Consider the following 26,829-nt stretch of genomic DNA (forward strand, 5'->3'; position numbering starts at 1 on the left):
GCTTCAGGCACCTCCTCCTGCCGTGCTGAGTTTCATGTGATTTTCCTTTAAAAAAGGAAGCAAAGCCAGTTCGGAATTTTCAGTGTTGAAATTGCCCAAGGAAGGGAAGGGATTTACATTACTTTTTAGTGATGACATTTTAGTTTTGCAAGAAATACAACAACATAGTAAGAAGGAATTTTATTTAGAGATCCTTTTTAAAAAACTGTTATTGTCCACTCCTTGTAGTCAGCAAGTAACCATTGCCTATAAAGCAAGCATTCATACTATTATATGTATATAAGAATATTAAAATATTCTAGTTTCAACTTTTTAAAGGACTGAGTTTTTTTCTCGTATGTTTTGTATGAAAGGATGCTGCTGCTGTGATTGAGGGATTACTATACTACTAAGCAAAGTGATAAAATATTTTTGATTTGAGAATCTATAAACAATTTACAGACAGTACACATCTCAGGTTGTGTTATATGTAATAAATGAAGGGGGTCAGATTAGTATTAAATACATAAATGTCAGTTAACGTTCACATTTCTATGAAAACAGATCTCTGTAAAAGGCAAGAGCTAAACCAACTAAACCTATAGTTAGAGGATTTTACTTTCAAGGTTCTGGAAACTGTAAAGTTCAAGATAAATGAATCAAGCTGAATATCTTAGCTAAGCTCAAACAAACATCTTGAATACCTTTTTAACAATTACAGAGCAAAGACATTTTAATAACAGCATACTGTGTTATCAATAGCTAGAACAAATGATTCAGATGTACACAGTATAAACTGGCATTTATTGTGAGGGTTTTCCCAGGTCAAAGCTCTTTCTGCTTCTCCACCTTAGCAGTTTGATAAAGCTAAGACTTGCACTGAAGACTGTCGTGATGAAAAACCATTTTGTAGAATATATCAATGGGTTGATCTCCATTTGGATCTGCATACTTCAGAGTTGTCATCGGAGTATACAAGGTGTCGGTCTGATAGCGAAAAGGTGGATTTTCTGCAAGAATTACCTTTACTGTATGCTGTCAAGAATGAGAAATCTTTAAAGAACCTTTATTAAAATAATAATGTAAAAAACTGGTTTTCAATTAGGCAGAGGAAGAGTGGAAGAATAAATTGTAGAGTTGTGTAAAACCCTGGATGAAATTTTTTAGAATTGAATTAGAATTTTTTCTTAGAACAATTTTTAAGTCAAAAGTACTTCTTATTTCTTATTAATCCTATTTCTGTTCATCTACACCATGGTGATGGCACCTTACACCTAAGCATCCTGAATAGTCCTTCAAAATTATCCCTGTATGCCCACAATAAATAGATACCTCCTATTACAGTTCACTGGAAAAGGATCAGAATGGTGCGCTTTGCACCAAGACCTGGGAGGCTTCAGCTGACACCCAAGCTATCCCTTAGCGTCAGCACCTGAAATCGTTGTCCTCTCCCCCAACTTGCCTGAACTTTGCTTCCTGCAGAAAGCCCCAAAGACCAGAAACTATCTCCTTTTTTGTGACTTGCCGGTCTGGGGTAGCTGAGTGAACTTCACACTGATGGAGAGATGACTCTAGCGAGACAGAGAGGAGAGGGGCCTTAAATAATGGTGGGAACCCTGTGTCGCTGCCTGGTAACAGTGCAGAATGTCCAACCTTCACCAGCTAATGTGTAAGTACATCTATGCCCTCAAGGGTCTTTAAACTACAATTCACAATTGTCTTTTAAACTCTTCAGTAATTCTTAAATTACAAAAAAAAAAAAAGTTGATGAGTTACCTCTGCAACGTCCTCAGCACTTTGTCTCAGGCTCTGGAAAATTCGTTTGTAATTTTTAAGGTAAATGTTAGTAAACATCTCAGCTATTTCCTTGTCTGCGGCTGAAAGATCCATTTTCATTCCATCTTCAAAAGCTTTTCTTTCAAACTCTGTGACCACTGGGCCTGGTTCGATCAGACTTAACCTGTTCAAAGAGCAAAGATAAACTGGTTATTGATTCTTATCCATGGGAAACATTCCTAGCTATCCTTAAAAAGGAGAATATTGAATAGTTACAGTCTGAGTACACATTAGCAAGCAATAGTAAATGGTGCATTCTGTAATGGTGATCCATACCATATTATTGGCCTGAAGCTCCTACCCATCCATATGAAGATGTAGAAAAAAAGTACAGATTTAATTTCTGGGAAGCACTATAACTTATTTTGTGGCAGAAGTGAATACAGTTGTTACCTGCTGTCTGACAACTGTGGAATCTTTTGTGATGTGCAGTTTCCACGGGTTCCTCAGTTTGTTTCTCCTAGATAGTAGCAAGCTTTAAACATTTGTTTGCTAGCTCTGAATATATTTTAAAACTGTGTAAAATATAGTTTGCATCTGGGGATCAATACTTACTGCAGTTTAAACTTGAGCGCCTGTATAGCTAAACTTTCGCAGAATCCTTCCACAGCAAACTTAGATGCAGCATAAACATCATTAAATAAGATACCTGATGGTACAAACAAAACATCCTGAGAATGTGATTGTATGCAACATACTAATATTTTAGCTATACTAATAATTTAGTTTAAGAACCTCTTGTATTTTACCCAAATTTCTACAGTCTTGCTGGGAAAACATTAAAAAAAAAATCCTTCTTTATGTCAATCTAATGAGCCAATTCTAGCAGTATTAAATATTGCTGATTTTTGCCACATGAACTCAGAATTACTTATTCTAGAAATGGGTGCTTGACTAAGGCTTCTCCTCCTCCTAGCTGATGCTGTCATCTCTTTGGATGATACTAAATATTTTGTAGTCTAACCTATGAAAGTGTCCATACATACAATACCACCTGCATTATTCATTGGCAAGACTTAATAGGATGTAGAGAAACACAGAAGCTGAGTGCAATGCAGGAAATAAGATTATGCAAGAGATCCAGCTTGCATCTGAAGGACTTTGAAAAAGTAGTACATCAATCCGCTTGAATGGATGGTAAGTATTGTATCAAACTATAACAACTCTTGCAATTTGACCTAGAACTCCTGCTCACCACAATAATCCAGGTAAGATCCTTGCAGTTATAGTAATAATTGAAACAAATATGGTTACACCAGATGGAACAGAAGAGTAGGAGCATGGCTACTTGTTCCTAAAATTAGACACCGTAGAGCTTTATGAGAGGAAAATCTTTAAAAAAAGGTGACAGAGTTGTCCAGGACATGATCAGATTTCATCACATATCTTTGTGCAAAGTGTAATAAATGTGTTTGCCTTTTAATCACTTCCAACAGGAAAGAGACTAGTAATATTGTTAAATCTTGTTTTCCAGAGAATCTCTAATAATTGTGTTTGGATTAAAAACTGATAGCCCTACTCCCATGAAAAAAGACAATCCACTCTGCAAGTTTTGTTGTTAAAGTGTCTTGAGAGTAGCTGCACAGTAAAATGCTACTAAGATGCGTTAAAAAAAAATCAGATCTAAGTGCTGTACTTCTCATGGTTGGAACTTGAGCATTACAGAGTGCAATAGTTTGATATGCTAGCTCCTACATTTTTTCAGGTGAAAAGAAGTAAGCTTTAGATTTTGAATACTGAACTCTTAGTTTTAAATAAACAAACAAAAAAAAAACTTTGCCTTGTATTCCCATAACACTGTTTATTATAACTATATGGCCGCTCTTTCTCTTCTTCATGTCAGGTAAAATCTCCTTCAGGAGCCGAACTAGTCCAAAGAAGTTGGTATCCATCACAGTTTTCATTTCATCTATGGTCTGACATTCAATAGGTCCAATGAGTCCCTTTCCAGCATTGCTAACTGCACAAAATGGAAGACACAACAGTGAGCAATAACCTCCATAAGCAGTAACTTGTGATTTTTACTGGAAAGCATTTGAGAGTAAAATGAGAGAGAAAAATAAATGATTGAAACAAAAAGAGTGGTTATTCTGTTAGTAAAACTTTGTGAATATATTTGTCATTTCCATTATTTTTTTATTTTAAATTATGGTGTTAATACAATTTAAATTATTTGCTATTTTACTTTTTATCTAATTTATTTCTGATTAGTCCTTTTTATTTACATTACAAAAGGATTACAGGGAAATGAGCAATAATGATCTACATTTGTTTACAATTCAGTACTAAGAACTAGAAGCTACAGTCAATGCCCATAAGAATGAACAGAGGTCTTCAACTTATTTAACATGGCCACGTTCTGGTCCGCTTTCTGTTCATTTTTTTGTATTCTCATCTTCAAGAAAAAAAAAAAGCTTAAATCAGTTTTGCTACCAAAAAGTTTTTATTTGCGTCCTAGATATTTATAAGCAGGGAATATTGATAAAACACGCATTCTGCACTGAAAGTAGCATGTCAGATTAGAGTATATTCCAATTTGCCAAAGAACCTTGTTAATCACTGCTTTAGTGATTTATCAAAATTAAGGCAGACCCATGATTCTCTCTTAGATGAGATTTACTCATTGGTGGTGTAAGCAATTTCCATCTTACTAAGATATTAGCGTTTATTTTTACCAAAATGGTATAAAAACTCTTCTTGCTAAATGATATGTAAACATATAATTGTCAATACAAAATCAGAATACCCTTCTTTTATTTGCATTTGTTCTTTTACTTGCTAATTCCCAAGCACTATTGCTTTCTTACTATATGGATCTATTGCTATTGCTTTCTTAGTAAATAGGGCTGTGCTTCATCTGAAGGGAAGAAACAGTCTTGTAAATGAAGATGGGGATTTAGACTTACTACAAACTCTATCATCTTACCCCAAAAATTTCTTTTCTGAGACCATGTTTTTCCTTTGTAAAACAGGGAAAACAAACTTTCCTACTTCACAAGAGCATGGTGAGATTTAATCCACTCGTGTCTGCATAAGCTTTAAGAATCTTGAATAGAATACACTATGCAAATGTTATTATTTTGATCATTTAAAAATTACACTAATGAAACTTCCCCAGAGTATATGAGAGAGTTTTAAACAGAAAACTGATGTCAGTTCATAGCATACATATCTAACACTTGCCTAAGACATCAATCCTTCTGTCGGGGATACTGTTCACACAAGTCTTGATGGACTGTTCGTCACAGACATCTAGTTGTTTAACCTCCAGGGCCGTGCCCAGCCTGCCGCCTGCAGCCTCCTCGAGCGCCGCTCTCTTGGCCAGGTCCCGAATGGTGGCATACACTGCGGTGCGCCAGGAGCAACAGTTAGCACAAACACTGCCACCAAAAAGGTCGTCTTCCTGAGCAGCATTAAAGAATAGTGCTTTCCCATCTATATCTTAAATACCAGCAATACAACCCCAATAAAACCTTAAAGTAGAAAGAATACATTTTCAGCATATAAATACTGCCACCGACTTCCCAGAATCTGGTTCTGAAACCCCCAAGGAATATAAAGGAGAATGAAACCACTACGTACAATGTGGAACTTCTGGCATATGGGGTTAATATCATTACCAAAACTTTTGATGATGGGTGCCAAAATTAGGCTGCTGAATCATTTTTTGGTACGTAAACATAGATTTCAGATTCTATATGCATTTTTTTAATCACAGCCAACATATTTAGCAGAGCAACTGTAATTTTATGAAAAAGTGGAAGACAGCTGCTTCCTCTGGATCTGAAAATGTTTATTTTTGTAAGGTACTTATCAAAATAGAAATTAACTTTATCATTATTCTGACCTAATTACCCTGACAACTATGAAGCTGCATCCAATCTCTTGGCAGTAAAGCACAGTGAGAACAACTGTGAGGAACTGAATTTCCACACATGCTGTATTTGCCTTGTCATCCATTTTCAGTCATAGCAGATGTCCCATTTTGGGGCGGACAAATAAGTCCCAACCCTTTTGTTCAGCCTCATTTGCCTACGCAGCATTCGAATAATGAAACATGCTTTAAGGAAAAAAAATGCAAGTTTAAGAACTCTTTTCCTAAATCCATCTTTTTGTCCAGAAACTGGCACGTACATTTTGTTCAACAAAGGTTTTAGAAGCACCAAGCAAAGCTAGCTAGACCTCTCAATGTATATCCAGGCAGCATACTGCAGACATTTTCAATTATTTGTTTTTACACTACTGTCCTTTTTTTGTAATTGATTCACTTCAGGTAGGTGTTCAGTTTCAATATAGTTACAGAAATAACGTGCTTGCAGAAAGCAGTGTATTTTTATTGCATTTTATCTTCTTGGGAAAAGGGGGAACTAACAAGAAAGGAGTCACTAGACTGAATACAATCACTTCTGTTAAATCACAGAAAAAAGTGACTACCTCAATTATCTTTTTATAAAGACAAATAACAGAAACATTTTTACCTTTAGATCTTTTCTGTTCATCTCTTGCCATTTTTACAGCTGAGGCCAGTCCAATTCCTGAGGAACAACCCGTAATGAGGACATTTCTTTTTGCCATTCTTTTCACTGAGTGGTACGAGCAAGAGTTCTTGCAACTCTGAGGAGCAAAAGCCTAAATGTAGCTACAACATAATGTCATCAGCCTTTAATGCTATCACCAGCTTTCCTGAGTCAACAAATTTGAAAATGCACACCTGGACACTGCATGATTAAGGGAATAATCATATATAATAGCTTATAATCTGCATTATCAATATGGAATAAATTTAATAAAGTTTTGTATTAAACTTTAAAATGAGACATTCATAAACTACATGGATATTTTCTAATAGTGGAATAACTGGTCTGCATGCTACTGGCAGGGAAAGCCTTGCCACAATTACAATCAGTCTGTAGTGTTGAGTCCTCCAGTCTCACGAAGGGGAAGCAAACGGCACCCAAAATGTGATCCCTCTGGTCAGTGTGCTCAGGCTTCATTCTTCTGTGCAACAGAACAGGGCATGGATTTATTCCCTGTTGTCTTACTGTTACAGAAATGTTTGCACCTAGAAGTCCTGATAGGCTTTATAGAAAAAGTAAATTGAAATTGGATTTAGAAAGAGTCAAACTGTTTAGACAGATTGCTCACATTTGTTTTTGTCCCTATTCCCATCCAAGAAAGGTGAAAGCAAGCAAGCAAGCACATCAGCAATGGAGAACAGCCAGGAAGATCTCGAACAGACCAGCTTTGCACATCCTCGCAATCCCTGAAACCTCTTTGAACACTTTCTGTTCACCAACTGACAGGCTGTAAAAATAAAAAAACAAAACACATATACACACACACACACCTAGCATGGTATCTGACTGTTTCAGTTTTGCAGAAAATATTCACAAGCTTCGGATACAAACTCTGAATTAAGTAGGGGGGCATCCAGACTGGCAATTTGGTGCAGTTCATCTTTAATACACAACAGCCATAGACATGCTACAATGAAGAAAGAAAATCAGTCTCTTGTGAAATTTATAACCTATCCTGAGCAACAGAAAGAGAATTATCTTAATAAGCAATTAGCCTTCTGAATAGCATTCAGCTAACTGCAGTGCAATCTGTTACACACAGAAAAAGATGTTCCAAGAGTCAATAACCCCAGGTTAATGCAACAGAGTTCAGAAGAATGAACTTAGTGTTCCAGGGTTTCTGTAAATGTGAATTGGTTAGTAACTCAAGAAAAGTAGGACTCCACAGAAATATTTAACTGAAGTTACAATGTTAGGAAAAGAGATGCCTGTTTTCCAAACAAATGCATACACTTGGACAGTGTAACAAGTGGAACCATTATCTTCCCAGGCAAGCAACAAAATAACAAGACAGCATCTAAATTTAATGAGAAAATGTAATTATGATTCCACTTATTTATCAGGTTTGATGACCAGCTTTACTCGAGAAAGTAATGTCCGAATAAACAATTTCAGTACAAACACTATTTAGCTGATTCAGTTATTAGGCAACTGCTCATGCACATTTTTATTTAGTGCACTCAGGAGAGGCAAGCGAGGCTTTATGCAACAACATTAGTGGAATTCCGCTAGTGTTATGATGCAACTGTAATTAAGGATGGGTTTCATTTTCCACTTGAAATCCTAGTTTGAGAGGATCAAATATTCCTTTGCTTTAAAAGATCAGTCTTAAATTTGGTGTACAGATTTCTAGTCTGAAGGCAAAATGATGTGTTTAAAGGGGGAAAAAAAACCCCAACAACTTAAAAGCAGTTTAATGTTTTTCAATTATTACACTGGCCAACTTAACTCTAAAGCTTTTAATTTAGTATTACGTAGAGAAACAAATGGCTTGACTTGAAACATACATGTAAGTAAACTATTTTTTGCTACATTATTGTTTTCATAATGGCAAAATAAATAATGTGAAACTGCAGAAACGCATACTTTAGATGTGCGTATCTTGATCTTGTCCAAAGTAGCAAAATGTGTGTCTGGTTTTGTTTAACTACCAAAAGTAGACCAGCTGCACTTGTGAATGTGTTTCCATAACTAGTGAAAGGGACCTACCTGCTACAGAGGAATTTAGCATGCTTCCCCCTGTACAGTTACTGAAATACAACAGCTAGTTTTGCTGCCCAAAATACCCTCTTAATACACAAAACACAAAATTTGGGCTTAGTCCTTAAATTGCAGTACATTCATTTTTGTTCCTCTTGCTCTATGTCAAATAGCTTTGCTAAAATGATTTTATGAATTATTTACAGCAATGGCTTAATGCTTGCAAACCAGGTTTGCATTAATCAGACTCAGATTTAGGCAGTTTCTGACTCTTTCATAAATATAAATGTTAAGGATGAGGGTCACAGCCAAAACATTTGTATTAGCTGAATGTGTAATACATTTGGAAAGCTGGAAACAACCATATTTTGGAATGCATAGTTATGATGCCGCTTTATTCAACAGTAGCTTTTATATGGACTCTTCTGGAAAAAGAACTTCAACCTGTATGTCCCTGTCCTGTACCTTTTTACATCCAAAAGAAACCACTTCGAGTGAAGCAAGCAGGTTTTGCCAGAGTGTACATTTACGGTCTTGATCAAATCAGCATCCTAGAACATCTTACAAACATGTCAATTTTAATAAGATATTGTTTCTGCACATTGAATGTTTACAAAAAGAAAGAGAAAATATTTCAGAACAAAAACTGTAAATAAGGTAATATCATTGTGCTCTTAATTAAAAGTCAGATGGGGAACACAAGTACATGGATTAAAATCCTAGTAAAAAGACAACAGCTGAAATTCATTCCTACAGCTCAAGATACTTAAAAATAAACTTTATTTCTCAAAACAAAATAATAACTGATTGTATCAAGGCAATAATCTCAAAAACATTTGGAAAAATAAAAAGGTTGGCATCTATGTCAGTACAAATACATTCGTTATTTACAACTCTCCTATATTAAAATTTCCTCTTTGAATGCAGTGCTGCATTGCCAGCAACAGCTTTTGTGGGCTACCGCGTGTCCAATGGGAAACATTCCTTCCTTCACAATTCTTGCCCCTGAAACAAATTATCTGTGATCAGAATCTTTCTTTAAACTTCCTTACTGAATTTACCAAATCTAAGTACATTTGTTTCAAGATGTTACTTTTCATTATGAAGATTTCTCTTACAAAATTAGGCAAAGTAGCTGCAGAAGGTCTCAAGTCCATGGCTTCCTTCTCAAATTCTGTTATCTAGGCTACAAGTATTAATGTATTTTGATTACTCCTCTTGTGATTGAAGTTAATTTGCTTTCAAAATCAGGATCACTTAGAAAATTTTCAACATAAATTAACCTCTAGCACATAAGTAGGAAAACATTATGCAGAATAATTTGATAAGAAATATTATACAAATCTCTTTAAAAAAAAAAGTACAATTTAAAGTAGTATTGTCTTTTGGACTAACTGTTCTGTACAAGACTGAAGGTTCCAATAAAATTTGATTGGATTATTGTGTTTATGTTCCTAACAATTTAAGTTTCTAAAAATTCAGGAAATGTTTATGAAAACTCTGCCAACAGTATCAAAGTATTTCTGTCATGAGAGAAGGGGGAAAAAAAAGTCTATGATTTATACCAGTACAAATTGGGAAAAGTCTCATTAATATTAATATAATTATTCTGGTTTTACAACAATATGAATAAAAATGCGGCCAAGTGCATTACTGTTTTTTATTTTTAATTTCTAGGGGTTTGGCATGCTTAGAAAAAACAAAAAAAACAAGCTTACATTCTGGATTTAATTGTTTGACAGTCCACTTTTACAAATAAAAAACCCCCCAAACCCACCCCAAAATAACAGGAATGTTTGGAGATCAGCAAAAAGGTCTCTCTAAAACATGATCCATATCAGCTACGATTACATTAGCCAGTACTACGGCACAACAGAAACACATCTGTGAAGTAATGAGAAACCAGTTTGTGAGGAGAACCTGTTGCCCATCCTACATGCTTTTCAGGGGTTTTACTTCAGAGTGGCTTATCTGGTCCTGCAGACTTACTGACCATTAGTAGCTGGAACTCCTTCAGTGCACTTGTACAGTACCTCTTCTGGTTTGTTTTCATCAGAAAATAATCTAGTTCATAATGCTTAGATATCTGGTATCATCACCTTATACTATGGCTCCTGTTAATTATACATACAATAGCCGTTATGTTGTACCCATTCACTCTTAGCTAGGTGATTATTCTTTAAGGAGAATGCTATTTATAGAGTACACAGACATCTATAGGTAGTACATAATGCGCTTATGGCTAATGAACAAAAGGTTATTATACTAACTTCTAATTATTTTTATACTATATATTAGATGCCTCATCATCCTCATAGTTTTCTGGATTTTAAAATAATACTAATACACAACAAAAATGTATGTATTTGTGCAAAAATATATTTTTTAAAAACGATGAACTAAAATGCGTGGCTATGTGTATATTAATTGGGACTGAGTTGCAGTGACATACCTAACTCTTACATGACACTGAATCCTCCTACTGTCCTTCCCATCTAACTCTTTCACATGGCCAAACAAACAAACAAACACACACACACTGTGGTTCTGTAATATACAGGAATGTGTGTTTTAGGCCTTCTAGGCCTAAATTTATATGAATTTCTTTAACTGTTTCTTGTTTCTCAATAATTACAAAACACAAAGTAAAAGAGAATAATATAAAAATAGAACTGGGTAATTAGTTTCACTTTCTTCATTGCTGTTGGTAAAAGATCCTCTGAATACAAAAGATTGTTTTTGTGTACAGAACTTGCCTTAAATATTTTATGTATGACACATAGTCAAATCAACTTACCTTGTCAAGCAACCCTTCACTTGCAGCACGAACCATTCCATCTCTGACCTGAAGTTGTGGCCGCAGATTACTGACAGTATCTTGAGCCTCTTCTAACTCTCTCTTCACCTGTTGCAACCGTCCACTGAGATGGTAAGAACCAGATTTTTGGTATTCTGTCGATATTTGCCATTTTGCTTGGTCTTTCTGATGAGCAATCTTCTCAAATTTAAGAAATATGACAAAAGCATTGTAAGATTTACTTTATATAAATCTCTGTCAATCTAAGTACTTATCCTATCTCACTTGATATATCAATTTTCAAACTTACCATTATTAACATAATTTTATTTCTCATTTCAGGAAGAAACTGTGGCCACATAAGATTAGTATGCCATAAGAAAGAGTCCTCTACCATTGTTATTTAAATCAATTTCTAACCAGGAAAGGACTCCAAATTCCCACCAAAAAAAAAAAAAGAAAAAGCCATTCTGAATGTTCAACAAGATTTTTCTACTTCCTTTATTTGGAATACTTAAAACTTCCAGGGGTAGTAGAGTTCTGTTTTGTAACAAGATCTTCATCACAGATCAAAGCAAAGCAAGAATGAGTCAGCTGAAAAATCTGGGATCTGGTTATTTTCTGAGTCCCAAAAGAGCAGAGTAGCCCAGGGGAGAAATAAACCCCTGTGAAGAAACAGATAGCAATTCCTATCCTGAACTAATATGTTTGCTCTATAAGCAGGCAAGAAAACGTATTAGAGGGAAAAAGAAAGAGACAAGACTACACACACACACACACAGGTGCACATACAGATCCCTTCCACAAATACATTGAGTGCATATAGTGAGCAATTAAGTGTTCAGAAATCCCTATCTAGAACTAGCACAGAAAGTTTCTGTGGAAGATTGGTCAGTCTGCAAGAAATAATTGTGTTACTAATGGAGAAGTTTTTTTCTTATAACATGCTTATATATATAATTTTTAGACAAAGAAGCAACCCTATAGTATTCTAAATGGAGCCAGATCCTCTCTGTGATATATTCCACTTCTATATAGAATGCTTCTGAAATCCAGTGTGAAATCCAGTGACTTAACTATGCTGAAAATAATCTTTAAATTCCACTTCCTTCATTCCGAATCTCTCAAGGCAGATGATTGGAATAGGTATATTTTCACAGTCTTGCCTATACCATTCCTGGAACTCTCTCTTTTTTCCTGGTATTCCTTGGAAAAAATGACGACAGTGCAATTTCCTGAATGCTATGAGAAGCTGTGTTGAACCTAGATATGAAACAAAACCCTTCCTTTATGTAATATACAGGAGGAAAAAAAACAACAACAACAAAAAAACCTTTGTAACACAGATCTCCAAGGTTACTTTTAATTAGATGCATAAGCATGTTAGTATTTTCAGTTCAAAAGTATGAGTTATAAGTGTCTTACAGTCTGATGGACAGATTTTAGGAACAAATCTCATTTCGAAAACTGTTTTTTCAAAACTGGACATGAAATAGTGATTAATCAGTGATTTAAATAAGCTTATATTAATAATACACTGTCAAATTCCAAGACCTGAAAAAATGGTAAACATCTAAGACTTAAGTCTAGGATAGCCTGAAAAAAATCTGAATCGGAATACACATTCTCTGGTTTTATTTTCCATTTCCTAAAATTCACCCAAAAGACTGTCTCCAGAAGCCCAGGCAGATCTGGTGAAGGACCTGTAGAAGAGCAGGGTAGCATTTACCACAATGAAAAAATACATGTCTCAGTTATAGCACCCCTTTAAACACAAGAGATTTTAAACTCAGTAAGATCAATTTGGAAGTATAAATTAAAATTGGAGTAAGCCATCCCCTTAGTTGAGTGAACCAGTGAGAGCTGCAAAAATATAGCTTGCCCAGAGAACCTGACTAAAAATGTTTTCCCTCCTCCCTCAACATTTTCCAGCATAAATGGTAAATGGCAGAGAGAATGTGATTAGAGTTGTGAACTTCTTAGATGGTACATTTATATAGGTAACTCTAGGGATTTTAATTTTTCTTTGAGTTTTTATTTATGCAACCTTTTTCTGGTTAAGATTTTCATTCAGGAGTATTTATTTGATCAGAAAGACAAGGTGTATAACAAGCAAATATCCTTAAGTGAACTCACATCACTCTCACTGTGAGAGGAGGAAGAGTCTGGTAATATGCCGAATTCTCTCTCTTAGGATTTAGTCACTTCATGATGTGAAGACAATCCCTGCATACATGAGTTTATTTTTGGACAAATGTGGATCTTAGATTTTTAGAAGATAACTCTAACTGCTAAAGACTTCCTTGAGGACTTAGGTGAACCAACTCATTACCTCTGAAATCTCTGCTTATACACAAAAGACCCAGAAGCCATAAATGGCCTTCAAGGAACAGTTACTCTTTCTGTATCCAAATAATATTAGCTGATTGGAAGCAGTTGTCACAAAACATCACCTGCTGCTTCAAAAAATGTGTATGCTTATTCTTTTAATTTAGACTCCTTTTTTGTCTGAGAAGGAAGTGTTCAGTCAGCAGTTGTACTGCAGCTATGTAGGAAACCCTCTCCTTCAGAATCACCCCCAGAGTGTTAGAAAGAGTTGGAAATGATATGTTAATGACATGTATGCAGGGTGGCAAGTAGCAGCAGGTAGATGGTTCATGAGTGTCCTAAATAATCATTTTAAGAGAAGTCAAAAGAGCAGATACAACATTACTTCCTTTTGCAGTGAAAGAACCCTCATATTTAGCAGGGACACAGCTAAACCACAGTGCTCCAGAAAACAGATCAAATGCCTCTGGTAACTGCACAGAAAGGAAAACTTCTCACATGTCTTATCGCTAGGAAGAGAAAAAACAGACAAATCCAACGTAATTAAAATGGCAGGAGCCATTTCAGTTGTGGTATTTACCTCTAGCTGACAAGCATCTTTTAACAAATCTAATTCTGCAGAAAGCTTTTTTATCTCAGATTGCATTCGTGCTTCTAGTTGAGCTTCACGAGCCTGGGCAGCACCAAGTTCTTCTGCCAAACGATTTGCACGAGATTCCTGAAAGATAGTTAGTGATATTATGAATCATGCCTGTAAATGAAAAATGGTGTAAATGCAAACTATTATTTAAACCTGAACAATCATGGGAGGTAAGTGAATCTGAGTTCGTGTTTTAGGTGAGGAAGCATGGAGAGGTCAGCCATTTCCCTATTTGTTCATATGGAATCAGCAGCTGAACAAGGCCTAAAACATGGCAGTCAACAAGTTGCAAACTACTTGTTTAGTTCCTAGGACTAAGCCTAGCAAATAAAAGCAGTATAGAGTCACACTCCCTTGACTAGATATTTGCTTGCAGAAATGTGGTTGTACATTACATAGTCAAGCAAGAAACCTTAGAATTTAGAATACTTCTTAGAGATTACACACAACAGGAAATGACTACCTCAGCCAGGTGGTTATGAAGCTGCTTTTACAAAATGTTATTATTATTTTTAAGCTCTTTGCGTGAGAACACTCTTCCAAAACTTGGTTAGGACTGTATAGCTGTGCCACTAGAGGTTTCTAGAGACTGATAACTGGCAAATCAGGAAGACAAAATAACTATGTTTTTGCAAATGAATGCTCCTTTCTACCTTACAATGTTCTCTCATTTTCTTTCTAAATTTTTTTTATTGACTAGTATTACAATTCTACATCTGCATTCTATTGACATACGTGTCTTCACAATTAGCAACTACACCCATTTGATAAAGAGGGAGAAGAGAGAGAAATAAAGAGACTAACTCATGTTAAAACAGGTAGCCCGTATCCAGACTCAGGAACAGAATTGACACTCCTGTATTTAAGACTACTATCTTAAGCAGAAGAGCAATCTTCTGGTTTTATTTACTATGTCTTGTCTTGCAAGAAAGCCATGAAAATTGCTGATTTATACACATTTAACTATTAGGCAAAGGTAGTTATCATGCTTCAGTGAACCTCACAGTTCTTCAGTGAAAAACATGGAGAAATGCACATCCTTTCTTTCCATTTTCTCTGCACTGGCTACTAACCCGTAGTATCATAAAAGAGAGGAGTAGCTATATTCAAGAGAGAACAGGAACTGCAGCTGGGTCTGACCTGTGTATGGGAAAAAGGAAAGACAGTGGGCAGACAGCTATTGTGTGAGGTTCTGACTCAGTCCAGTTCCTTGCATATATTTAGTTATGGAAACATTTCAGCTATTTCCCATTTCTGTTCCACGCAACAAAAGAAATATCACTTTTTGCTGGGCAGTTTGGTAAATTTGGTTGTATATCTATTTTTTGCTGGCAATAGCATCTTTAAATTTGGACATTTCTTCTGTCCATAGTTACCGAGAAAAGATCTTTGAAATTTTCTCTTTCAGAACTGAAACAAAGCTGCCATTTATGGTAAAAGTCAAAGGGAAAAGAAAACCTAGACGCTCCCAGCCCAAAACAAAACTACAACATGCTTCACTGTTACAAACTTCAAACTGCAAAGTAAATGTACCCTTTCCAGAAACAAACCTTTTTTCAATAGCTAATTCTACTACTACTGAAAGCGTCTTCTGAAAGTTGAAATGCTGAGTCACCTTTTCTCGGGACAGATGGTTTACTTCTTCCAATTCATGTGAGAGCCTGTCTGCTTCTCTTTGAGCCTGAACTAGCATTCGACGAGTCTCCAGCAGTTCTGAGCGAGTCTGCTGCAGCTGTTCTCGTTCCAGCCTCAATTGCTGACCCAAATCTAATGCTTCCTTGTACTGGTCTCCAATGCAATTCTCCTGATCTTTCACTGTCTGTAATAGGTAAATAACACCAGATCTCAAAGAATACATACATGGAACACTTGCATTTGTCCCTCCTTGGGGGGAAAAAACAAAACAAAACAAAACAAACCCTATCAAACACACAAAACTCAAAAAATGTAACCATTCCTTTTGATAATTACAGACTCTTGAAGGTTGCAAAGACAAGATGCATCATACCATACCTGATCTATGGTCCATCTAAGTCCAGGGTGGTATCTCTCATATCAGGCCAATACAGATAAAAGGAAGATGCAACAACACTTTATAGTGAACATTTGCATAGTAACACACTCATAAAAATAGTGTATTTTTAACCCATATTAATTATTTGTAGGTTCAGGCCTGAAAACAAAGATTTGTATAATTCATAAAGTAAAATTTACCTACATTCTCTATTCTATCTGTATGCACCCGTTCGCTATACAAAAGTTATCTTTTCTAGTTCCCATAAGCACCCTCAGTCTCAGTACTCTTTTGATGCAATTATTCCCACAAGCTAGACAGTTAAAGCATAAGATGCTCTCACCATACAGCATCTTATTTCATTTCATTTCAGGGAAGACCTTCTCCATATCCAGTGCATCAGGTTCCGAAAGAATGAGGTAATCAGTATTTTTTCAAATTTCTCCACAAAACAAAACATTAAAAGTGTACCATTAAGTTTGTTTATTTTTATACCATTAAACTGGTTTAATTTTAATTAAGATTCATCAAATCCCAGGATATACAACTGCAATTACTTGGGGAGAAGTAGTGACATTGTCATTTTTAAAGAGACGCTATACAGTTCTTTCTAGACAGTTATGGTAAATAGTAAAAACTGATAATCTGTTTAAAACGAACTTCAACCAAGAATTTCAGTAGATAATTTCACAATATTTGCAAGCACCATGTTTATGGAGAAGACTGTTTTCTTACCTTATTTATTAAACAGCCACACAGACTACATACAAAGAACTGTTCAGTGAATTGTGAATAAAATATCCTGTGTATCCAAGTAACACTTTACCTTTTCAAAAGCTGCTAGCCTTTGTTGTTTTCTTTCAATTTTTTTCTTCAGCTGATTTATTTCTTGATCTCTCTGGAGCAGTTCAAACTCTTTTTCACGAAGCTCATCTTTAGAATGCTGGAGTTTGCCATCTAAGCTCTCAATCTGAACACAAAATGCAATTAAATCAGAACAGATATTTTACTGAAATCAGGACAATAAAAATAATAATAATAATAACTTAGAAGTGCTGTCAGTATTACCTCTGACTTTGGGTTTCCTTGCCAATTTTTATATTTTATTTTAACAACATTTTCTTATTTTAAAAGAGCAGTTTGAGAGCTATATTTTATTAAGTAAAAAGCTACACTTTATTTATTTATACTGGCATTTTCCTGTAATAGTTTAAGTGATAAAAAAAAAATTTTTGCTGGCACAATATTAAGGTACTCCCCTCTTCTTTCTCCTCACAATAAGATAGATGTCTTGCTTTTCTGGATTAAGCCTGGCTAGCTATTGTGTCCCAGGACCAGACATTCCTATATCATTAATAGCCCTATGGTAGCAGAACTGGGTTTTTAAGCAAGAATTACCTGTTTATTGCATTCCTTAATTTCTAACTCTGATTTCTCTAAATTGCCTTCTAATCGAATTATCTGTTGTTCCATTTCTCCCCTATGTTCACGAACTGTCATATCCAACTGTGTAATCTAGAGGTAAAATGGAAAAAAAAGAAATATTTTATTTTGCCCTACTATGCAGAATTTAAGAAATAATGTTACAAAATATGATAGTATAAGGAATGAAACTAATCCCTTTTAGTCTCAAGAATATGCTCTCAAGCAGTCAATATAAAAATGCAACTCATCCATCTCTGGACTTATTTTCCCCTCCTTTTCTCTTTATATTCGGCCGCTATTTTTAAATAAGTCCATAACTGAATATATTTGGTCCTCAGATACACAGAATGCAAACTGAATTCTCAGTTTAAACTGAACTCACTATCTTATTAGTCCTTCATGTTAGAAAATGTCTAACTTTGCCAAAGCAAAAAAAATCCTTTTGTTTTGATGAATTCCTGGAGCAGCTCCCAGAGCAGTGTGGTAAGAATATATTGAAAGCTCTGGCCTCCTTATTTTCAGTCAACAGAATTTTTTCTTTTTTTTGTGTTATTTGGATACAGAGGCTGCTAACTCCTGCAGGAAGTAGCTATTAGAAGGTTAATTACAAGTGACAGAAGAACAGTTCTTCTACAAGGGGAATCAGATCCTGAAGTCAGACCAAAAGACTGAAAATATATCAAGTGAGCTACAGAAATTTATTCACAGCAAAGATACTACTTTGTATTTAGAGGCTGCTTTATATCTAATCAGATATGCTCCAGTGGAAACATGGAAAGGAATCTGTCATCTCAGAATGCACTTCAATGCAGATCTTTCCTTCATTTTATCAAACATCAAGGAGAAACCATCTGCCCTGTAACTTTATTACTAAGAAATCATGCAACAGATTTACATGAGGTTTCTGTTCTGTCAAAATAGTAGTCTGCAACCACTTAATCATAATCAAATGTATGCTCTCAAAGGAGCATAACCTGATCTGTCCTGTTACCACAAGGCTTGAGGAACATACAGGTAGCTTTGAGGTTGACACCCTGGCTATATTAACAATACAGTTTGGAACGATGTGTTAAAGCTATTAAATCTAATGGTCATTTTATAAATTATCTACTACATAATAGGAACAGTTGTCAGTAACACACTTAGAACGATCTGACCTGAGCTGCTCTTTGTTTCAGTTCCCAATTCCTTTCTTTCAGTGCTTGCTCCATGTCCAGGAGTTCTTGCTTTTTGTCTTCCATTTCTCCCTTGCAGTACCTGAAATTCCAATACATTTATTTGCTTAACTGCACATTCAATTCAATTGCTTAGTTTCAAGTATCCAGTTTGAAAATTATTAGATCTATTCCATATTCAAAGTAAAATTACTCTAAAATGTAAATCAACTAACATTGCAAAAAAAAGCAAACCCAAATGGAGTAATTCCGTAAACCGTCTTCAAGATTTCCCAATAACTTCTTTATTCAAGTTATTTAATTGGTTATTAGGACAATATATTGTTAAATAAATATATTCCCATATTGCTAAAAAAAAGAACAGCATAGAAGAAAGTGTCATTTTATCATCATAGAAGAAAATGGACAACTTAATTGTAAAAGAAAGTAATTCCTCTTACTATTATTTCACAGCTTTGGGATTCAGAAAGTAATTTTAACACATTTTAAAACTGTACCCCAAAACAAGAATTCAGCATCACTTTTAGAAATTAAAAGTGAGCCAAGGTGCTACTGTAACAAGTTATCCAACAGCCACAAACCAGCCAAAAATTAGAGAGCTGCTTAAAAGATAAAAAAAACATCCGAGCTACCAGGCAACTGTTTTGCTATTTCCAAGACAAAACTAATGGAATTAAGTTTTCAAGACAGAAAAGATACCAGCTTACCTGAGCTCAGCTGTTAGATCCTTGATAACAACATGCTTCTCCTCCAGAGAGGACTGTGCCTTCTGTAATGCATCTTGCAATTCCTGAAGCTGTTTTAAAGTGATTTTTAATTCTCCATGGGCATTCTGTAATGAAGATTCTAGTTCTACTATTTTCTGTAAGGCTTCCCTATGGCAAGTCTCGCTTTGAAGCAGCTTATCTTCCAATTCATTCACTATTATGATTTTAAAAAAAAAAGAAGAAAAAAGAAAAACAGAAAAGTTTAATGATCAGTAAGTCAGCTTCTTTATGCAATACCACTGCCTATTAGCATCTGTAGTCATAACCAATTTCCAGTATCACTATTTTTAAGAAAATCTAGAAAAACAGTAACTACTGGGGTTGTAACAACCACCCTTTCATGGCACCGTAGCCTTCACTCTTTTTATTCAGCTCAGAATCTGTAATACACTTAAAATATGAGGACACATCTAAAGCATTTGGCCAAGGGGAAAACGCAGAGAAACCACAGCAACTGTAGTGCTATGTAAAAATGCAAACAGAATTGCTGGCAAGCCTCTGGTTTAAAGGAATAGTAAAATCAAATGGACAAGGGTGGGAAGTTTGTTTGTTTCCATAGATTCTCTTGTGAATTTTTTTAAGAGCTGATTTTTTGTGAATAGAATATACCTTTGTTAAATCTATGTCTTGTTTGATTAACACATTAAGAAACCACTTTACCAATTTACAGGGACAATCTGCTCAGTCCTTTCATTTGCAGTAAAGGTACATCCCACACAAGTGAGAGTTTGCAGAGGCTATCTTAAGAAGTATATATAATATTTTACTATGTAATTACCAGCAAAATAAAAAATTATGAGTAAAAAACCCCCTCAAAACTGTCATATTTTAGGTCTCTTGTGGTACTTGATTATAAAATAACAGGGAAAGATCTATCTATTCTAATATATAAAGCATAGAGAAATTGCATTATGAATGGAAGCCTTAAAAACAATGTAGCTAAGTTACCCTCATTTGTCTTTTTACTGAGTTCTGATCGTCTTTCTTCCAAAATAACATCCAATTGATTTATCTGCATTGTTTTGTCTTCACCATCTTGTTTCAATTGCACTACTACTTTTTCCACACCAGTAAGTTCAGCCTTGCACTGATCCATCTCCAATTTAACCTCCCTGATTAAGAAAAGCAAGCAGAGCAAAATGTAATGGATCTTGCAATATTAAAAGCAACATATATATAACCTTATATGTTCTGAGAAGACAGACGCACTTGTGAATAGCATAATACTGAAGAATCCACCGGGATTCTGTTCACAGATCTGCAACAGATTTACTAGGAAACCTGTTAACTTCAATTCAAGAAGTTTAAGCTGTTTAGGAAAAGACAATACTATGTAAGTGTCATTGTTATTACTCCCATCAGTTAGGCAAGTAACTGAAACAATGACAGGAATAAAATTAAGCTTTCTTGCAATCAAAAGTGTATTCTTTGAGTCTACCAATTTCTCCTAGGATTTAGCATCTAATATTACAAGCAACTTCATAATACAATTCAATTCATAAATATATCAAGTGCTATCTTAAGACTAATTAAGTTGTCTGGACAGGCATTTACTCCATTGAAGACCCTTCCAGAACCTCATGTCTCTACTGGTTATAAACTTTCCTTCTGACTTCCAGGCTGTGCTCATACAGAGACTGTTTGACTACATAGCTAATACCATTTCAACAACATTTTACTAAAGAGCAATCTTTCTAATCAATATGTGCATCTGTAGAATATACCAGTCAGTTATTTTAAACCTACCTGATTGTGCTAGTAAGTTCAGCCACCTTTTGTCTTTTTAAATCTGCTTCCTGAGAAGCTAGGCAAAATTTCCCCTCTGCCTTTCTCAACTCATCTTCTGCATATGCTTTCTGTTTCTGAAGCTCTTGTTCCAAGTTAGATACCTATTTAAAATTGTATTCAAAAAGCGTTGGCACTTCTAAATTACATTTCAAATAAATATACAACCTTCTCTTGCAACTGACACTGAGAATTTTAAGACAAACAGTTTCCTTAGAGTCTAAAATTGCACATAAATTAACACTAGAAATATGCCGTCACATTTGAAAGACAAGTAGTTTCTAGTACATATAGCTAGGCTCAACTTTCTCAATTTCAATATATCTCTCCCTAATTCAAGTCTAGGGCTTGATTTTCCAAGTATTCAGCCACTCTAATGCTAGTTAGATAGCATAGAAGCTGGTAACAAAAAAATTACCACTAAAATACTTATTTTAGACAGATCTGAAATAACAACCATCAACTCAGTAAGTTATTAAATAAACATACAGATGCTGTTACAAAACACATATAAAAACATTTAAATATCTGTCCTTACTTATACTATTCTCACCATACTGTACCTGTTTTTCAAGTTTAATTTGATTATCTTCCAGTTCCCCATTTCTAATAGTTTCTTGCTGTAACATTTGCTGCTGGTGATGCAAAGTTTGTTGTAGGAGAACATTTTGTTCACTCGTGTCCTGAAGATTTTGGCTTTTTAGTTTTATTTCTTTTTGTAACCAACAAACCTGAAAATATATTCACTTTCCATTACAATAAAACACTTCACTTTGTGCTAATTCATCATTCAGCTATGTTTTTTTAAGTACGGAAAGAAGTCATTTAATTCTTGCTTTCTCATCAGATCTAAACTGGTCATATTTTAAAAACAAATGTAATCAAGATTTTTCATTTATAAATTATTATTTCTGCACAAAACTCAGAGGTGAAAGACCTTCCTTTCTGTTACTCTTCCTACTTTATTTCTCAGAGTCCCTTTTCTCCCCTCAAGACGCTGTCCCCAGTCCTCCCCTTTCTTTCTTCCTGTCTCTGTCATTGGTAAAACCACCAGGGATTCTGAGTGTCTGACTTATCACACGTTGAGCGGTCTGTTTTATCAATGATGGATGCTGAGCGTTTTCTGAAAAATCATGTTCTTGGGGGGAAAAAAGAAAAAAACAAAACATTAACTGCTTGCTCCAGGATAGAAGTAGTAACTCTGTTAGTTACTTATGAAAATACTGGTCATGATTGCAAAACCTCAGTTGCTACCCTTGAGTTTCACAGAGCATCCAGTCTCTCCATATGCAGCATGATGAAGAACAATGGATTTTAGGGCTTAGAAAGAAACAGTGGGTATCACAGGTTTATGCATAACACAGACCATAGATTTCTATCCAGTTAATTCTGTATAAAGTCCAGTAACCTAGGTTTGATTAATGCGTGTCTCTCAGTAGGTAATGCAGAACTGACTTACACATGAATGGTCTCCTGTTTCCCTTTATAATTAGTCATCCACACTACTTAAAACAAAAAGAAAACCCATCACACTAACTTCAGTCTTTCTTGCTTTCATATAGTAATGGAAAGTGTGATAAAATTCAATGGTTGGAATTTGAAAAGTTTTCTTGTGTCCAGGATTTCTTCCCCAGTAGGATGCTCACAACACAAACATATCATATGCACATAAGTTTATACAGTAATAGCTATCTCCATCTCAATTTTTTTCAAGACAGTGCTTTCCTTCACTTAATCCTGATTGTTTTACTTCTTTCAGCATCTTTTTCCTCCTGGTATTTCTTCACCTTAAGCTTATTCAACGTTCTCTAGTCACACTTTTCACTCTTTTAGCTTCACAAAACATAGTCTTTTCTCAGCTTCCTTCCTTTTCACAACTCCTGCTGCAAATGTTTCATCTCTTCTTTCAAAGACAAACTTTTAGATTACATCATTCATAATAGCAGTTTTCTCTGTAATACAGAAAAGTTGTTAAAATAAACTGTTACCTCTTCAGATTTCTTTTTAAGCTGATTTTCAAATATCTCCTTATTTTCTTCTGACTGACTCAAATACAGTGCAAATTCTTCCTTACATATGTCCAGCGCTGACTGAAGTTGCCTCACCTAGTTACATGTAACGGACCACTTAAAATTAGCGAATTTCTGATTAACGAGTTGGAAGTCTAAAAAAATGTTAAAACTCACCTTTGTGTAAAATGTCTGACAAGCTACATTTTAATCTAAGTAGTGTTAAAACAGGCATGGAATATTATGATAAGTTTCAAAGAATTGAAATAACATTTAGAAATGAAAATTATTTATGAAATTAAATTACAATATTTTAGACTGTGTTTAAATCATGTAAGGCTACCATACTGACAAGATATTCCAGTATGCGTCACTAGCTAGAATTTAAAAACAAACATATGCACAATACCAAGTCACTTAATCTGTAATAAAGCATGGTGTATAAGTTTTACATACAGAATTTTATTTGTAAGTTTGGAGTGGTCATATGTGAATTGTGACAAGTCTTTTTCAAGAATGAGATTCAGATCTTAATACATCACCTCTCAAAAGGCTACTCAAGAGCATATATTTTTGTTTTCTGCTGTGAGAGACAGTGCCTGAGTTTCACCAGAAAGGAAAGCAACAGCTTTAATATAAAACATGAAACGTAATTTCTTATGGTAGCAATGCCAATACTAAACTATCTGCTTTTTTACTGTTAATTTGGATTTGAGTAATCTCAAACAAATACTTTGTAATCTTGGAGAGATATAAAAATTATAAAGAACAAATCTCCAGAGATCTTAAGCCACAGTGATTAAACTTTTCCCACTGTTTGGTTTCAGTGCTAAAACAACATTTCTCATCAACTCATTTCAACATCAATTGTGCTGATAAGCTTTGGTGGATGGGCTAATGCTTTCAATGCTACCAATTTACTAAACCATACCATACTACCATGTTTCTTCTGAAAAAAAAAAAAAAAAAAAAAAAAAAGGATAATTGGAAGGCTTCAGGTCAATGACTTCCAAAATATTTACATGAGACAAATTTCTATGAAGTAGCCTTTAACATAGCTTGTCCATAAAGGATAAAAGGAATGAACTGCATCATTATTGCAGTTTAAAGACTATTAATTGAAAATTACAAGAATTTACTAACTTTGATTGTTTCTTCAGTTAACTGACTTTGCAATATCTTCAATCCTTCATCTTTCTTGAAATTTTGTTTCTCCATTTCCTGTTTGTACACATATTTTTTCAAGGGAACAAAACATTAATATAGTTGCAGTAATAAAAGTTAATGTGCTAAAAACTCATACTAGGAATCAGGAAAAAAAATCAGTGTATTTAAAACACAATTGCTTTTATATTGTACTTGTGTACATCACACTTCTAACTGAATTTGGCTCCTAATAAGTGTCCCTTTATATTCAGTTGTGAATAGGAATTCTAAAAGGAGTGCAGATTGCCATAGTACAGTCATCTTAGTTCTCCACCTTGTGCAGAATAGATGCAATAGCTCTTTATTTAGACCTCTTTCCTTTGATTGCAGCAAGAAGCCCAAGGTACAAACCAGAGGCATAACCAGAATGCTGAGAGAGCAAACAATGGAGGGTCATTAAAGTTTGTACAGCTTAGAGTAGTTTGGGGACTAAAATAGATTCCATCAATGACTCAAAAAAGAATTAAGCAGCAGCAAAAGACATAAGCATCTTTCATCTTCTCCCATTTTTCACATGTCCTTGGATATGCTTTTCATCCCTAAATGTCACTTGTTTGATTTGCATTTTGAGGAAATCAAGAGCCAGCCTTACCTCCCTGCTTTCTATCAGCAGCCCATCCAATGATTCAATGTGATGCTGTTTACATATAACATCTTGTTGTAAAACAGACAATGTTTTTTCTTGTTCAATGAATTGTTGGTGTTTCTTATCCAGCTGTGTCTGAAGCTGTCCATAAACAATTATTCATTTATTATTTTGATAAGCTTTTTCAGAGAACTATACATCTAATTATGTCATTCAATTCCATTCACCCACCACCTTGAAAATGAAAATTGAACAGGTTCATGCTATCAGTAATATAGCACAATATTATAAATATCAAGAAACTCCAAATCCTTAATATTTAAAAGCAACAGGAGAAGCAAAAGAATCAGGGCAGGCAGAGTGTAATTACTGTTTATATTGTCATCAGCTGAAAAAAGAAAGACACATACCTCTTCTTTTAGTAAAATGTGACAAGCTGCTTTAACAGCTAGCCAACGTTATACATCATATCACATGTTATACATATATCACACGAAATGACTGAATTCTTACATAAAGACTGAAAAATCCTACTAAGGGTTCTTGCTGAACACAGATATTCCTAAGACTCAGCCTGGCAAAGGTTCAGCAAACAAATGAATAGTGACAGAAGCTATCGTTTTCTCTGTTCTAGATGTTTTTCTTTGGACTTAAGAGCAACAGTAATCTTCCTAGGCCTGTATTTCTCTTCAGTTTCCCCTTAGTGTGCAGATGATGGACTTATGGGGAATGACTTCCAAGGATTTCAGGGGATTAAGGAAAGACGTTGCTATGGAAGGATATCTGACTACCTGTTTTGAACAGGAAAGAGGATATCCATATCTCAGAGAGGTGTTGTGACATTGTTGAGTGTCAGACAGAAAATAAACTAAAATCAGGAAATGCACAGAGTGTTGATTGGGTGTCTGCCTCAGAATTGCTGAACAAACAAAGAAATTATTCAACATAGGAGAAAAGTTACCAAGTATATCACTCGTACATATTAGCACAAAAGGTCTTACTAGTTCAATCTGTTTCTCCATCTCTTTGTGCTGCTCAAGGTGAATCAACTTTGCTTTTTCAAAAGCTGAAGCTATTTGCTCATGTTCTTCACTGATGGTTCTTTCCAACTTATGAATGTGGCTGTTCTTTTCCTGGGAAACGGCAACAGAAAAACCTTGATAAAAGTATTTAACTCTGATACCAAATAGTGTATTACTTTGTAATCAAGTTCCTAGACTTCATAAAGGAACAACACAGAGAATACTAAAGTTATAGACAGCATGTTTCATCTCAAAGAATATCAAGCCTACAATATACGTATAGAATGCCCCTAAATGCAGCCACTACACACAGACAGGATGCCTGCCAAGGTGGACTACTGGCACAGATTACAGCAACTGGAGGAAGGAACTTCTGACAGATAAAAAGACAAAAAGAATTTCTAAGTTCACATAGATGTATTGAATTTTTAAAATACAAGTTTCCATTTGAAAGGGACCACAGATATTGTTGCCTTTTCTAGCAACCCTAGATCCTACCCCGTTAAGAGTTTATTTAACAATACCAGGACCTGAATTTCAAGCGATCCAAATGTTAACCTATCTTCCTCACTGCTTCCCACGTACAAGACTTTTTTTGCAAGGGTCAATATGTATTTCTTAAAAATATGCAACTTAAAAACAGCAACAGGAAAAAAAAAAGTGATTTGCCCAATGTCACATTTAACATTTGGAATCCATCTCT

General features: G+C 35.0%; 2 protein-coding genes across 4 annotated transcripts in view; both read right to left on the minus strand.

Moving 5' to 3' along the window:
* Positions 1-782: 782 nt before the first annotated feature.
* LOC106499780 (retinol dehydrogenase 8-like) lies at positions 783-11,056 on the minus strand. Its single transcript, XM_013961351.2, is given in 9 exon segments — positions 783-867; positions 869-1,014; positions 1,756-1,939; positions 2,371-2,464; positions 3,596-3,775; positions 4,999-5,160; positions 6,294-6,429; positions 6,961-9,377; positions 9,491-11,056. Coding segments are annotated over 8 exon segments (1,044 nt in total). The 5' UTR covers positions 7,018-9,377; positions 9,491-11,056.
* Positions 11,057-11,299: 243 nt separating this feature from the next.
* Positions 11,300-26,829, minus strand: part of CCDC18 (coiled-coil domain containing 18) — a 28,346-nt gene continuing 12,816 nt past the window's right edge. The window contains exons 14-28 of one of the 3 annotated variants that reach the window (XR_010884879.1): positions 26,106-26,237; positions 25,111-25,245; positions 24,456-24,533; positions 23,292-23,408; positions 21,867-22,034; positions 21,265-21,407; positions 20,467-20,630; positions 19,459-19,672; positions 18,734-18,833; positions 17,550-17,666; positions 16,978-17,121; positions 15,753-15,956; positions 14,078-14,215; positions 12,247-12,432; positions 11,300-11,367 (exon numbers count right to left, since the gene is read on the minus strand). Coding sequence is in view for 2 of the 3 variants with exons in the window: in XM_067300917.1 (XP_067157018.1) it covers positions 13,836-13,970; positions 14,078-14,215; positions 15,753-15,956; positions 16,978-17,121; positions 17,550-17,666; positions 18,734-18,833; positions 19,459-19,672; positions 20,467-20,630; positions 21,265-21,407; positions 21,867-22,034; positions 23,292-23,408; positions 24,456-24,533; positions 25,111-25,245; positions 26,106-26,237 (1,989 nt within the window). In the remaining variant the exon portion in view is untranslated. The other 2 variants (XM_067300918.1, XM_067300917.1) reach the window with 2 other exon arrangements.

Source organism: Apteryx mantelli, chromosome 8 (genome assembly GCF_036417845.1).
Source record: "Apteryx mantelli isolate bAptMan1 chromosome 8, bAptMan1.hap1, whole genome shotgun sequence".
In the NCBI taxonomy this organism is placed as follows: domain Eukaryota; kingdom Metazoa; phylum Chordata; class Aves; order Apterygiformes; family Apterygidae; genus Apteryx; species Apteryx mantelli.